At 32.0% G+C, this 15,601-nt stretch overlaps 1 protein-coding gene and 1 pseudogene across 4 annotated transcripts in view; both read right to left on the reverse strand.

Annotated features, from left to right (window-relative positions):
* The window catches only part of CSMD3 (CUB and Sushi multiple domains 3), a gene marked incomplete at its 5' end in the record, with an annotated part of 1,086,230 nt that overhangs the window by 255,599 nt on the left and 815,030 nt on the right, over positions 1-15,601 (reverse strand). For all 3 annotated transcript variants that reach the window (XM_079722286.1, XM_079722285.1, XM_079722284.1), the window contains one exon: positions 4,135-4,329. In XM_079722286.1, the coding sequence (XP_079578412.1) occupies positions 4,135-4,329 (195 nt within the window). The remainder of the gene's footprint in view (positions 1-4,134; positions 4,330-15,601) is intronic.
* LOC307065634 (small ribosomal subunit protein mS31-like) lies at positions 2,965-3,644 on the reverse strand (annotated as a pseudogene). The gene has a single exon. The product of its transcript is annotated as a small ribosomal subunit protein mS31-like (transcript).

Genomic DNA, 15,601 nt, shown 5'->3' on the forward strand with positions numbered 1-15,601 from the left:
ATTGCACATGATTTATGCACTAATTTTGACTTTTAAAGTATTAATTTATTAAATCTGAAAGTCAGTGAGTCCTGTATATTTTGGATTTCTGTATAATCACCATGAGGGAAAACGAATAGATGCATATGAAACTGATCAAGAAACTAAAATATATTAAGCTCTCCTTAGTGTGTGACAGTAACAGCCACAGTACTAAACACTTTAAATAAGTTATTGAAAATAATTCTCCTAACAAACTTGCAAATTACACAATATTATCTCATGCTTAGATATGCAAAATAAATACATTGAACAAGGTCACATAGTTGACCCAGGCTTTTTCCTTGTCTTAAAATCATTGTTTAGAGTTAAGTATATCTAGTTCTAAAAAATGGGCTTTCATTTTCTCTCTGCTATACTAGAAATTATCAGTTATGGTCATATGTTTATAATGAATTTACCTTAAATTTTTTTCTAATAGCTTAAAGCATGCATTGAATAATTTCTGATTTTTATATCTTGGCATTATGACTAAAAGTCTGATGATATCCATTGTAAGTGATGGTAAAAATTATTCTCTCTTAAGAAATTTTAAAATATCAATTCCTGTGCTATTTTCAGGAATGAGTGAATGTGTATTCATATAATAACATTAATAAATTAGATTTAATTAATATTGAAGTGACAAAAATGTACTAGTTCAACTAAAACATAACATACAATGCAAAATGCAATGCATGTTTTCCAGTGATATGCTTCTTTTAGAACATTGTGTTAAAAATCACATGTATTAATATGTCAGTATTTGCTGGGAACTTTACTAGGCCCTCTGCATGTATTGTGATTAATAACTTAATCTTCACAATAATCTATTGAGTTAATAACTATTATCTGGCTTTAAAGATTTAAAAATCAAGGTTCAGCTTGCTTCAGGTTATAGATACAGTAAGAGGACATGAACTCAGGTCTGCTCTTCCCTCCAAATTGTCTGTAGATACTACTGTTCAACCAACATGAAATATACTTAACTGGGCTATAATTGACCCATGGAGCTCCTGCCTTTCCCACCTAAGTCACTGAAGTCTACCCATTTAATTATTTACTCCAGTGATTAACACTTATCTTCTTGATCTGTAGTTTTCTGTATTCTTTGGTTTTTCCCCATCAGATTTTTGATTATTTCTTGTCTGGCTCCTGGAAATTTTCTATGGTTTCTTAATGATTACTGACAGTAAATTGTGAAAAGTGTTTTTCTAAGTTTAGTATGCTTTTCTGCCTATAAACAGATTTCTCCTTTGTATGGCTCTAAATTCTAAGATAATAAATCACTCTTTCTCTTACATTTCCTATAAACTTCCATGTCGTCAATTATTTTTTTCTCTTTGTCAGGATTAAATCCAAAGTAATTATTTCTCTTTTTATTCCCTTTAATTTCTTTTCTTTTTTTTTTTTTTTTTTCATACGATTGGTTTAATTTTTTTTTCAGCAGGAGAGAAAAGAATAAAGTTACAAGATTCTTTTAATATTTTCACAATGTTAAAACTAAAACTGAGTCCCTTTAATTTCTGATAGATGAAATCATTAATTCAAGAATTAACCAATTGTTCGGATATTAATAGAATGACCATTTAGTAGTTACCTATCTTTTCCTAATTTCTTATAACAACATTCTGAAGCAAAGATTTCAATTATCCATGTTTTACAAATGAGAGACGATAAGCTTAGAGAGGTCAAATGACTTGTGTAACTCAGAAATCACACACATATAATTCAAATGGGTGAATACATTATATAAGTAAGAAAAATTACCATGCGTATTAGACCCCCAAAATCCAAACTTTTAATCATCAGATCAGACTTGCTGGTTTTTCCTGTTCCACTGAAATTCACAGTAATACATACACTTTATATAACTGAAAACATATACATACACACCTACATGCACACACACTCAAATATGGGTATATATTTATTTACTGTATTTTATTTATCTCTGTATATATAACTGAAAATAGTTCCAGAAAACAATATCTTTACTACGTTCTTTGAATTATAATGTTTTTGTCTTTATCTTTTATTTTATTTTATTCAATGTTATATCAATTATAAAAATGCTAGTCACAATCCAGTGAATTGATTTTATGACTCACTGGTGGTGACCCATAGTTTGGAAAATCTGCCCTGAATGATATCATTCCCATGTCAATTTTGTACAATGCGTTAGGATCATTCAACTGACTAGGGAGTCTGTGGTAACTTCCCATGGTGATATCACTGTTTTTCCTCACTAAACTGTATTTTGCACTGTATCTCTATCTTCAATAATAAACAGTTATAAAAGAAAGAGAAATATCATACAATATCACTTATATGTGGAATCTTTAAAAAGGGTACAAATGAACTTATCTACAAAACAGAAATAGAGTCACAGATGTAGAAAACAAACTTATGGTTACCAGGGGGTAAGGGGGGCAGGGATAAATTGGGGGAATGGGATTGACATATACTCACTACTGTATATAAAATAGGTAACTAATAAGGACCTACTATATAGCACAGGGAACTCTACTCAGTGCTCTGTAATGGCCTATATGGGAAAAGACTCTAAAAAAGAGTGGACATATGTATATGTATTACTGATTCACTAGCAACAGTGAGACTACCAATAAGATGATAGTGCTTATTAGTAAAGTTGATTGCAATGGGATATCAATTAAAAAGACACATAAATGAAAAGCCAAAGATTTGAGGATTCAATACAGTTGTTAAATGTCACATGACTTTTAGATTTGTCAAAATCCTTAATTTTGACACACTGCACATTTCAACTTCAAAATGAAAAAAAAAACAAAAAACTTGGTTTTCTAGCCAAAAAAAAAGAGTTATGTATAAGTATGCGATTTTTGAACATGCAGTATTAGGTTTTTACTAGTAAAATTGTTTTATTTAGTTATAATACCCATTTCCAAGAGCTTGAAATTAAAATTACCAGGGTCTGCAACTGAGTTGTATGTAACTTTCCTTGAGAATAACTTGTTTTTCATTAAAATAATTTTTAAACCACTCTATGTTCCACTTCTGTGTAACACTCTGATATGGGTTTTTGGAAAGGCCACAAGAAACCAGCTTTATGAAGTCGTGGATTGGCCCTTATTTTGGAAAATCCTCCAGTTATTTATCCAGAAATATATATCCATGAATTTCTGAACCATCATCATTAAGATCTGCTTCATTTTTAACTGGGGACTCCCAGTTTCCCTTCTTTTGTCCACTAGGTCATCTGTTCAAAACCATTCTGAAAGGGCTCTTCATTTATTGTAGCTAACTGCTTAGCAAATTCCATATCCCAAGTGAAGGTGATGTTTCTGTTTCAGGTGCCTCTTTTAACTGCCTTAATCTCAAAGATATTAAATCTCTTCTTGAATATATTTTTCCTAAGATTTTTTTCTAAGATAAGTGATCTTCTCCTGGCTATGATCATTGTCAGATCCTTCAGCGCACTGAAACTGATGTACTGGTCTTGTAGTAACTCTAGCTGTAGCAGATCTGGCAACGTTCATATCTGATATGTTACTGAAACTAATTTTAGGTATTTCTCCATCTTTTTGTGCCCTTGGGTCTTCCTCATGCTGCTGGAGCTGCCTGAGTAGCTCCAATTTGGTCATTGTTTTTAGACAACCTATTCTTAGGAAAAATGTCTACTTTTCTATATCCCTATTTCAGATAAAGATTTATCACTGATTTTTGATAATATTTGTTATTGCATTTATCTACTTTTGTTGAAATGTCAGTTTCAGTGTGTCTGTTCCTCATTTACTCAGTCAGTATTTCCTGAGTACCTGAAGTTTCAGGTACTCCTTTAAATCCTGAAGGCACACAAATGAACAGAACAGTCAATGTCCCTGCTCTCAGAGAGCTGGCATACTATAATGTGCACATTGCTTTAGAGACACCTGGGGATATGAGCATTGTTTCAAAACCATTTCTTTACAGAATCCAATTTTAAAATCCTTGATAAAATCTCTACATTTCCTATACCACACTCGTAGATTGTGTTTTAAATGGTTGATTTTTTTAAAAAAAAAACAGAAGCGGGTTTAAACATTTCTTGATTCTTTCTAATAATAAAAACTCAGCCAAAAAGTATTTTCTTACCATGACAACTGGGTAAGGCTCTATTCCATCCAGGTCTTCCATCATCTCCTATGATACAGGTGAGTGTTGAATAGCCTTGAAGAACATAACCAGCATCACAGTAATAGGTGACTGTTGACCCTAATTTAAAATCCATTCCAAGTCTGGTGCCATTCATTATGTTGCCTGGATCAAAGCAGGACTCTCGGAGTTTTGCTGTAAAACAATGTTGATATAAAATTAATTATTTTAAAACACAATATTCTCTGAAACTTTTAATATTTCTTCATTTCTACCTCTAGGTAAACAGAAAGCACCAACACCCTTTCTGCCTCTGTTTGAGGGCTCAAAGTACAAAGTAGTCCTTAACCATATCTGACGTTTTACTAATTCACATTGATTTATAAAAGATAAAATTCTTCATTGGTCTTTTCATTAAAATCAGTATCTAATATTTATAGTCAAACAGGGTTTTGTGGTTTATTATAAATTATGTGCTATAATCCATGCATAAGTATTTTAAATGAATTATTTTGGAAAAGAACTTATTTATTTAATATTTCATTATTTAAAAGATCTTCCTCCCAAATGATGTACACTCATTCCGTGTGACTGAACATAGATACAGTACTACTGCCTATGTTGATCTCAGTTCATCACTAGGAAGAAAGTAAAAGCCTCTATGTCTCTGCCCTGATACCATTTCTCTTAACCTACCTCATTCCCCACATTTCTGTCAGAGGTCTGCCCAGTAAAACAGAGTCACAAAATCTTTATAATATCCAAACTATGATCTTTTTGGACAGAGAGTCTATGTCAAAGCCAAGAACTTTCAAAGCTAATAGTAACAGACAAATTGAAAAGTAAAGTCCATTCACAACAAAGAACTGTTTTCTGTGGATGCAGGTAGTAAACTAGAGAGACTGAGAGAATATTTTGAAAATATGTAGAGAAACAGATTAGTTCATCCATTTTGGTAAATAAGTAGTAGAACACTGTGTTGTTAACAGATCTGGGTAACACCTTAATATTTCCATTTTATTATTATTATTATAGATTACTTAAGAAATAAGAGAGATGAGCAACGTAAGGGCCATCACAAATTCAAGATAACAAATGTGATTTTCTACATTAGAATTTATATTAATGGGAATTCAGGAGGTGGGTGTATCTTTGGATAGGACTCGTGGAATCACTGGAATTTAAGTCAACAATATTTTGGTGTTCAGCTATTACAGAAATCATATTGTTATAATATATCAAAATCTGATTTATTTGAACAGAAAAAATATTTTTATTCCATTCATTAAAGTTTGCAGAGTTCAAAGTGCTTCAACATTTATAGGAAATGATGAGAAATTTATGCTTTAGGAAAAAATACTTCACAAGACTTCTCTGAATTCAACTAAAGAGGAAGTTGTGGGTGACTCTCCTAGTGGCACAGTGGTTGAGAATCTGCCTGCCAATGTAGGGGACATGGGTTTGAGCTCTTGTCCGGGAAGATCCCACATGTCACAGAGCAACTAAGCCCGTTTGCCACAACTGCTGAGCCTGTGCTCTAGAGCCCACGAGCCACAACTACTGAAGCCCTGGTGCCTAGAGCCAGTGCTCCGCAACAGGAGAAGCCACCATAATGAGAAAGCCGCCATGCGCACTGCAGCGAAGAATAGCCCCTGCTCGCCACAACTAGCGAAAGCCCATGTGCAGCAAGGAAGACCCAATGCAGCCAAAAAAAAAAAAAAGAGGAAATAGTGGAAACAAACATTTACATGATTTTAATATTTAGAATACCAGAAGAATGAAAAAGGTCCACTTTCCTTCCTTCCTTCCTTCTTTCCAACAAATACTTAAGAGCCCATTATCCAACTAACACCAGAAATACAGCAGTGGACAATGAAAAAATATTCTAGCCCTCATGGCTTTTACAGTCTATAAAGAAAATAACTAAATAAATACTTGTGATTGTGATGTGTTTTGCATAAGGAGACGCATTCAGAACCTTCCTGAAGAACTGACATCTAACCTGAGCATTGAGGGATAATAAGCAGACTAGGTGAAAGGGAGATGAGAGACATGAAGGGGAGAAGTTGTACTAGAGCTTGTAAGTCAGATAAACCTGATTTCTGAGCTTCACTCCAAAACTAAATAACTTGATCTCCCAAAGGCGTACACACGTGCATACACACAGCAGCACAAGAAATTTGTATGCCATATATCATATTCAGATTTCAATAAAAAATTGCTCCCCAGCTCAAGGAATTATATTTCTTCCCAGATAAAATATGCATATGATACTATTTTAAGGAAAGAACCAGTAGGTTCTTTGATCACTAAGAATGAGGATTTGGTGTTGCAGAGGTTGGTTTGTTTAATTTTTAGGAATAAAACCTGACATTGATCCTTTTCTTAAATAAGGAGGAAAACGCAATGTAATTTTTAGGCAGAACAGCAACCTAACACTTACAGCTGTCTTTCATGAAACTGAACTAAATCCCTTGAGGGAAAAGGAAGGATTGAAATTACTATTTAAAAGGATTAATCTCTTTGACAAGTCTAACTGCCTAACATTCATCTTTTGAAAAGTTTGCTTTTTTCCTTCTTTAAAGTTTTCCCCAAATTTTCAGTGACATATCAGTGAATCTGTAATATAATACAAACTTCCTACTTTTTGAGGAAAGGGAAACATGGTTGACAAATTAAAAATATTGCTTTTGTAACAATTTTATATTGCTAGCCTCATTTTGAGAGGATTAATTTATCTCATTATTATGTTTACATACTGCTTTAAATCCTTGGTGAATAGCTTTCTATGAATAATACTGCCCTTGTTTATTTCCATGTATGCCATAGCAATTACATCTGGAAACTTTGAGAACATCTGGAGAATTCTTATATAAATGTCTAGGAAGCAGATGGAAAGATGATTTTAGTTTTAGAAAAAAAATGTGAGGCAGACAAGTTGATAGTATTTTAATGAATAATTAATTTAATAAAATAATTTATTTTATGAATAATTCATTTTATGAATCATTAAATTTTATGAATAATAGTAGTTTGCCTACTGAATAGATCCCAGGTAAAAGAGTCCCTTGCTTTATATTCTCCAAATAAAGCATATTAAATGATGTCTGCTGGAAGAGAGAAGTGATCATAAGCAATAGAGCTTATATCTTAGCTATGGATTTGTTTTCATTTTTACAAAAAAATTATTTTCCAGAATTTTTTCCCCATGAAAGTAAAGTATTCTAAATGCTTATTTTAATTAAAAAGTTTCACATTAGAACGCTGAAAAATGTGTCTTGAAGAAGATCCAATGGGAAAAATTAAAGCTTTACTATGTTCTTGTTTTCATTTTATTAATAAAGACTTACAGATGTTATTATAATAAGGATAATATCTATATCATTATAAAGTTTTTATCATACTTTGCATCAGGCATGACAATAATTAAATAATGTTTGTTCAATTCACACTTAATGATTTATTTATAAATACATCATTTTCTCTGGCCTAATAAGAACCATAAATACTTTTACTGTTAAAGTTTAGTCTTCAATAAACTTCAAAGTTTATTCCCACTTGTAGGTATATACTCATGAAGGGACCATTATTATGAATAGTGTTATTCGGTGGATAATAAGTTATACATTATTTTTATTTTTGAGAAGTGACCAGACTATATAATATTCAACTGTCTTTTATTTCCAGAATAGAGCAGATGGGCATATACTTTCTAGCATGAGTTCAGCAACTCCCAGAGCTAAACTCCCTTCACGCTGTGTATGCATTGTAGTCCCCACATATTATCATAAGTCCCGAGAGGCTCTCTCTATCGGCAGACCCATAGTTCACAGAGGGCCAGATTTCCCACGGTGCTTTTTGAAAATAAATATAAACCACACATGTATCTCTTTTATTTTGGAAAACATTGCTAAAATGTAAATTAAACAATTGGTGCAGAACACCTCAGGGTAAAGCTGAAATGTAATAGATTGCTCTGTGAAAAGATGTATCTTACCTTAAATTCATATGTTAATTTAGAAAGTAACTTATGATACATTAAGGTTCGTGGAGAAGGTGGCTAACTTATGCCGTATATAAACAACCATTGTTAAGTCTTCCACTGTAGATTTTTGGTGCATAAAAATTGACATCCTCTATCAGCTAAAACACCAGCTGCCAGGAGGTCCCCTTCAGTAGCACAAGACCGTATATATTCTCTCTCCTTCATGTAAATAATATATTTTGTTAAAATAATATAGATATCACTACTATGAGTCACATTTATTAAATATTATAATTAGAAATATTTAAAACATACTTGACATCATTTAAAATAGCCTTAATACAAAAACAATGCAAAAGAGAGCACTGTTTAAAATAAAATATGTATCCAAGTGTGAATTTCTTAATATTGTATCTCATTGAAATTACATTAAGATAAATGGAGACGAGACTGATTTAAACTCTTTGGGGACATTGCTTTCAAGTTAGCAAAACATCTCCCCTTACCTTCAAACGTCTACTTCTTTGCTCCAGTTTACTACTGTCTACAACACTGGAGCATATCCACCATTTGCTTTATGTAAATGTAAAATGGTATTCCTGATAGAATCCATGTTAGCAAGCTTGTGTACTTGTTTGACTTGTGTACTGGTTTGATGTTTGACTATAGCATTTGTTCACTGTTCAAATGCTTTGCACAACTACTATGCATTTGCAAACAAACAGAAATAGGATTCAGTCTATCTTCAAGAGGGAGATGAATAGATAGGTATGAACACAAGCAATGGCAACTATACTCTGGTGTGAGCTCTAATAGAGGTAGGTGCTGGACCTATGGATTTTTAAATAAAGACCTACTAATACCATTATTTAGAGCAAGTCAGGACTTAACAGCTTTACTTTTTCAGTGCTAACAGAAATCAACAGAGTCAAAGTATATAACATGAATTACAAATGACAGATGAATAGTTCTTATTATCCAGGACATCCAGTTTTACGTCAATTCATTTTGGGGGGTGCACATTTTATCTTGAAAATTCAGACATGTTTGTCTGCCTATGGCAGACATAAACATAGACTACTTTATTAGCTTTAAGGAACTAGACTATTAAAGAGGTAACATTTTTTAAGAAATAGGGAGGTTGATAGGAAAAGACAGATCCTGGAGACTCTGAAATGGGGGATGGAATTTTCCTACAGATGAGAATTTTGAGGGCCAGTCCAGAAAATTAATTAGGTTGGATTTGGAGAGTATCATAAACTCAGCACTAATTTTGTAAAGAAATACCATCTGCAGTATAAAAATAAGACCTCATGAAATTGTGTGTAAGTGGGCACTGGTGTAGTAGCTGAGGATGGTGGGGAGTAGCTGTAGGGTCCAAGGAGAAGAATTATAGTTCATGGAATGCTTATATATTTCTCTCTGCCTGTACTCTTATATTTTTATTTGCCTTTACTCTTATTGGAAGTAATAATTTATGTCATTTTATGCAATTCATTTTAACAATCTGATTCTCAGTTTCATCATTTGTAAAATAGGGATAGCAATACTTATCTCATAATGCTATTGGTTAACATTTTTTTGCATTTATAAGTGTGTCTGCTAAAGGGAAAGACAGAGATACTATATTGAAAGAGTTAATCATTGTACCTAGAATAAAGTATTACATAATGAGTAATCAGTATTTTCCTATTTAAAAAAACATTGCATAGGTGTCCCTTTTCCTATGGCAGCATAAATCTTTACTTTTTGGAAATAATGGGACATGGAAATTGATCAAGATAGGAAACAGGAAGGGAAATACATTTAGCTGAGATATGGCAAGTAGGTTTTATCTCAAGTGCTAAATTACATGGATTTAATAATGGCTACCTGGAATGTAGAGAAAGGATTGCGAGGTCAAGTTCAGTTTCCATGAGAAAGAATGCTGTAATATATTAGCATCATCTGCCCTGAGTATGGTAGTATTTGTGGCATTCTTCCTGTATCTGTTATCCTATGGATCTCTGGAAATGTTTTATTAAATACTAATTCACAATAGAACCTAGCTTTACTGACTTGCTTACAGTTTTCTTCTCTCTTTATCTCCCTCTTCCTCTCCCATTCTCCCTCTCTCCCTCCCTCCCTCCCTTCCTTCCTTTCTTCCTTCCTTCCTTCCTTTCTTCCTTCCTTCCTTCCTTTCTTCCTAAACAGGTCTTGTTTATAAGCCTATCACCTTGCAGGTATAAGTAGCTACTCCTAAAGAGCCAAGTTCTCATTTGTAAAATGCAGGACACGAATGTGTCTCTAAGGTTTCTTACATTTCAATAATGTTATGATTCTAATTATGTCTTGACTTAAAATAGAAAACACCTCTTTAAGCAACTCAAAATCCATCAGTTAAATAATTAACAGACAATTACAATATGTAGGCATTATTCTAATGTACTCATTGTATAGTGGTAAATAAATCGAGTTCTTGCTCTTAAGAAGCTTGTATTTTAGTATATATGTAGGGATTTAGTGGCAGCAATGGGAGTGTGTATATTAAATAAATAAGCAAATAACTGAACAATAAAATATCAAGAAATGATATGACTTTGATAAAAGGAGAAACTTTTGATAGGATAGAAAAATCAAAAGGAGTAGAAAGCTCAAAATAAGATCAAAAAAGCGAATAAATATAAATAAACTCAGTACATCAAAAAAATGAGAAAAATAAAATATATATGTACCTGAAAATAGGTTCCCATAATATATAAAACAAAAATCATTAGAATTTTAAGAAAAAATGAAAAATTAAGAATTATAATAGGTTTCCCTAACTATTTCAATAATTGCTAGGCCAACCAGACTTTTAAAAAATGGCAAGGGCATAAATATTTGAGAAATATAATTAGAGAGCTTGATTTAATGATTATATATAAAAAACTACACCCATAAATTGAATGACACTCTTTTCTCCAAGCACACAGGGAACATGCATAAAAACTGACCATATAAGAGGCCACAAAACAAATCTTAAGATCTGCCAAGAATTGGAATCATACATATCTGACCACAGTGCAAATAAATTAGAAATTCATAATTAAATATAGATTGAAATTTATTATAAGACTTGTAAGCACTTCTAAGTAACTCTTAATCAGAGAAAATATCAAAATGTAGTTCAATTAGAACAAATTTAGAATTGTATAATAATAAATCTCTACATATTCAAACATTTGCAAAGCAGCTAAAGTGGTACTTAGAGGAAAATTCATAGGCCCCCATAGTTCATATTAGACAAGAAAAAAAAAATCTGAAAATTAATAAGTTAAGTATTTCAATAAATTAGAAGAAATAAAAGCAAATCTAGAGAAAATAAAAGGGAATATATAATTTAGGTAAAAGCAATATTAATAAAAATACTAAGCAATGTTAATAAAAAATACAGCAACAGAAAAAGTAAGGGAACACTGAACATTTTTATGTCTATACATTTGAAAACTTAGATGTAAATAACTAGTTCTTAGGTAAAGGTTTCCAAAAAATCTAAGACAAAGTAGAAAAACCTGAATTGATTTATAACAACTAAAATTCTACTTCCTCAAATCACCAAGTCCATAGTTTTACAGGGAAGTTCTAGCAAACATTTAAGAAACATATGATCCCTATCTTAAACAAACTATTTTGGTTTAGCGAGAAGGTTCCCAAAATTAGGCAGTTGTATCATTTTGGTCAAGACTAAACAAGGACACTACAAGGAAGAAAAATTATAGACTAATCTCATGGCAATAAATCAATGATAATACACTTTTTAACAGATGGTAATAAATCTATACCATAATTACAGAAATTTAATATGTTAGTATACTCTAATCAGCAAAAATAATTAAAAACAAACAAAAATGAATAGATTGGTTTTATCCCACGAATGTAAAGATGTTTCAATGTTAAAAAATATACATATATAACTTACAACATTAAGAGTTTCACAAAGGAAAACTGTGTGATATTTTTAATAGTTGATGAAAAAGCAGTTGATAAAATTAAATCCCTTTATGATTAAAAAGTTTTAGTAAACCAAGAATAGAGGAGAACTTCCTATAATTGATAAAGTATATCTCTAGGTAGTATAACATTTTAGGTAAGAGTGTTCTCTGGAGCCCACTCTGAATCAAATCTTGCATATGACTTTGGGCTGACTATTTAACCATGTTGTGCTAAAAGTTCTTCACTCATAGAGGTAAATGATTTTTATATGTAATAACTTTGAAATGTCCCTGAAAACAATGAGTTAAAAAATGTTAGTCCTCATTAACATTGCCCCTAACCAATAGCAAATATCATGGTTAAAGGTGAAACATTAGATGTTTCTCTTTAAAGTTAGCAATGACACAGGATAATGTCTATCACTGTTTCAATTTGACATGGACTGATAGTTCTACCCAGAGTAGGTAGGGGAAAAGTATGTACAGCCTAGAAAGAAACATAACTGTTATTGTTGGCATAGAAAATCTCCCCCCAAAAAACAACTCTAAGAAAAATTATGATAGCTAATGAAAGAATGAAAGAGTTAAGCAAGTTTGCTAGATATTAGGTAATTGCAAGAATACACAGTGGCCTTATTATTAGCAGCAACCAGTAAAATCTAATATAAAAAATCACTTATTTACAATATCATTTATTTACAATCACTTATTTAATTACAATTTAAATATCACTTATTTATCACTTATTTCCAATTTACAATGGAAACTACAAGACATTTAAAATTTAGATGAGAAAACTTCTATTGTAAAAATTATTGAAAGACACTGAATAAGACATAAGTAAATTGAAAAATATGCCATATTAATAGATGGGAAAATTAAATATCATATATACTTCAATTTATTCCCAAATAATTTATAAACTCAATACAGTCCCAAACTAATTGAACAGGAAGAACAGGCTTAGTTCTAAAATCTAAATAAAAGTTCAAAACATTTAATAAACACCAAGACAATTTTGAAGAAGTATAAGGTAGTGTCTTATTTTAAAGCTATAGTAGAAAAATTCAGAGAAGTCTTGGCCTGGAGACAGAAAAATAGGCCAGTGGAACAGAAGAGAAGATTCAGAAGCAGTTACATAGAAACTCGATATTTGACAGCAGTAGCATTATGGATTCCTTGTTTACAAAAAACAAACAAACAAACAAAAAGAGAAAAACAAAAAACCCCACATATATAAGAGAGATTAAAGGTGAAAAGCAAAGCTTTAAAACTTTAGAAAAAGAAGTTTAAGAAACTGCCTTTATGACCTTATAATAAGGAAGGTTTTTTAATCAAGGCATAGAAAGCACAGACCATGAATAAGAGGAAAGATTAATTATTGATATTGAGTTTTTAAATGTTTATACAGCAAAAGAAACTGGAAATAAAGTGAAATCCTTGCCAAAGATGGTAAGATTTTTACTACAACAAAGATAACCGATAAACAATATCCACAATATAAAGAATATTTCCTATAAATAAAAAAAGCAGCAGATTAGAAAAATGTGCATGATAAAAATACACAGTTTATAGAAAAGGAAACTTCAGTATGCAAAATAGGAAAAAGATACTCAACTTAAGAGTAAGTAGAGAAAGGCAATAAAAATAACAATGAGGTAACATTTAACATCCATGAGATTGACAACTCAAGTGTGACAAGAGCACTGGTTTTTCAAAAATGTGGAGTTTCTTGAAATCACTATCTCAAAAAGATATCTGCATCCTCAAGCTCAATGCAGCATTATTTATAATATCCAAGATATGAAAACTACTTAAGTTGTCCATCAATGGATGAATAAAGAAAAATATGGTATATATAAATACAATGGAATATTATTCAGCCACAAAAAAGAAGGAATTCTGCCATTTGGAACAACATGAATGGATCTGAGAACATTATGCTCAGTGAAATAATGTGGACAGAGAAAAGCGAATACTGTACTCATATGTTGGAATCTAAAAAAAAGAAACCAAACTCATACAGAGAACAGATTGGTAGGTGCCAGAGCCCAGGGCAGGGGGGTGGGGTATGGGTGAAATGGATGAAGGTGATAAAAGGGTATGTAGGGGAGCAAAATTTACCACCCCAAAATGTGTCTCTTTGGCATGAGTATTAATCTAGGCTGATTATTTTTAAGAAACAGAAGACTCAGAAAGTCTTTCTTTTTACCTCCTACTTAGATGCCTAAAGAATTTAGCTAAAGGTTGTGTTCCTAGAATACAGCTATGACCAGAGATATCTGCAAAGAATACAGGCTAGGTACAGTGGGGGAAACAAAGCAGGGCCTAGAGAGCAGAGTCCACTCTTTATCCCCTTGTCTCTGCATAGCCCAGCAAACATTTATTTATCAAACATTTGCTTTTCCATCAATATGAATTTCCTTGCTCCCCTTTGAAGTCCCAAGCCACTACTCCCAACATCTTCTTTTGTCTCTAGCTGAAGATGTATATAAGGTGGGGGTGTTTCAGCCATTTTGGCGAGTTATTCAGTTTTCCTAAGTTTCTCCCATGTATACATGTTATTAAACGTCTGTTTGATTTTCTCCTGTTAATCTGTCTCATGTCAATTTAATTCTTAGACCAGCCAGAAGAATCTAGAACAGCAGAGGAAAATTTTTTCCTCCCTGACAGGTACAAACTCCTAGTTATAAGATAAGTAAGTCATGGTGATGTAATATACAGCATGGTGACTATACTTAACACTGTACGTATTCTATATTTGAAAGTTGCTAAGGGAATAGATCATAAAAGTTCTCACTACAAGAAAAAAATTGTAACTATATGTGGTGATAATGTTACCTAGACTTATTATGGTAATCATTTTGCAATATATATATTTATTAAATCATTATGTTGTAGGTACACCCAAAATAGTATAATGTTATATGTCAGTTATATCTCAATAAAAAAATGTGGAGTTTCTGAAATGCTTTCTCTGCTGTTGAGATATAAATTGGTACAACGTCTTCTGAGAGTAATTGGGGGATGTGTAGTTAGATTCAAGAGGGTCAGACCCTTTGATCCAGTAATCCCACTTCTAGGTATACAGGTATCTTAGAAAGACTCTCACAGATATGTTCAAGATAGCATGCAAAAGAATGGTCATTTCATCATGGTTCATAGTGGAAAACTGAAACAACCTAGTGTCTATCTGAAAAACTTATAAATTGCCTGTGATACAGTCATATGATGGAATATCATAAAAAATTAACAAACTAAATCTACATGTCTTTATCACTGATATATCTCAAAAACAATGTAAAGGGAAAAACAATTTTCACAAGGATATGTACATGATGAAAATAATTATTTTTGAAAATAAGATGAAGGAAGTGTACATGATGGAAAATATAAAAATACGTACAAGTGCACATACATGGAAAAGATAAGCCCCAAATTCAGAATTAGGAGGGTACTATCATGAAAGAATCAAGAGCGTCTGAAAATGACCTTGACTGCTCACTATACTTTGTCCAGATAGCCAGTT

This window comes from Hyperoodon ampullatus (genome assembly GCF_949752795.1).
Source record: "Hyperoodon ampullatus genome assembly, chromosome: 17".
Classification (NCBI taxonomy): Eukaryota; Metazoa; Chordata; class Mammalia; order Artiodactyla; family Ziphiidae; genus Hyperoodon; species Hyperoodon ampullatus.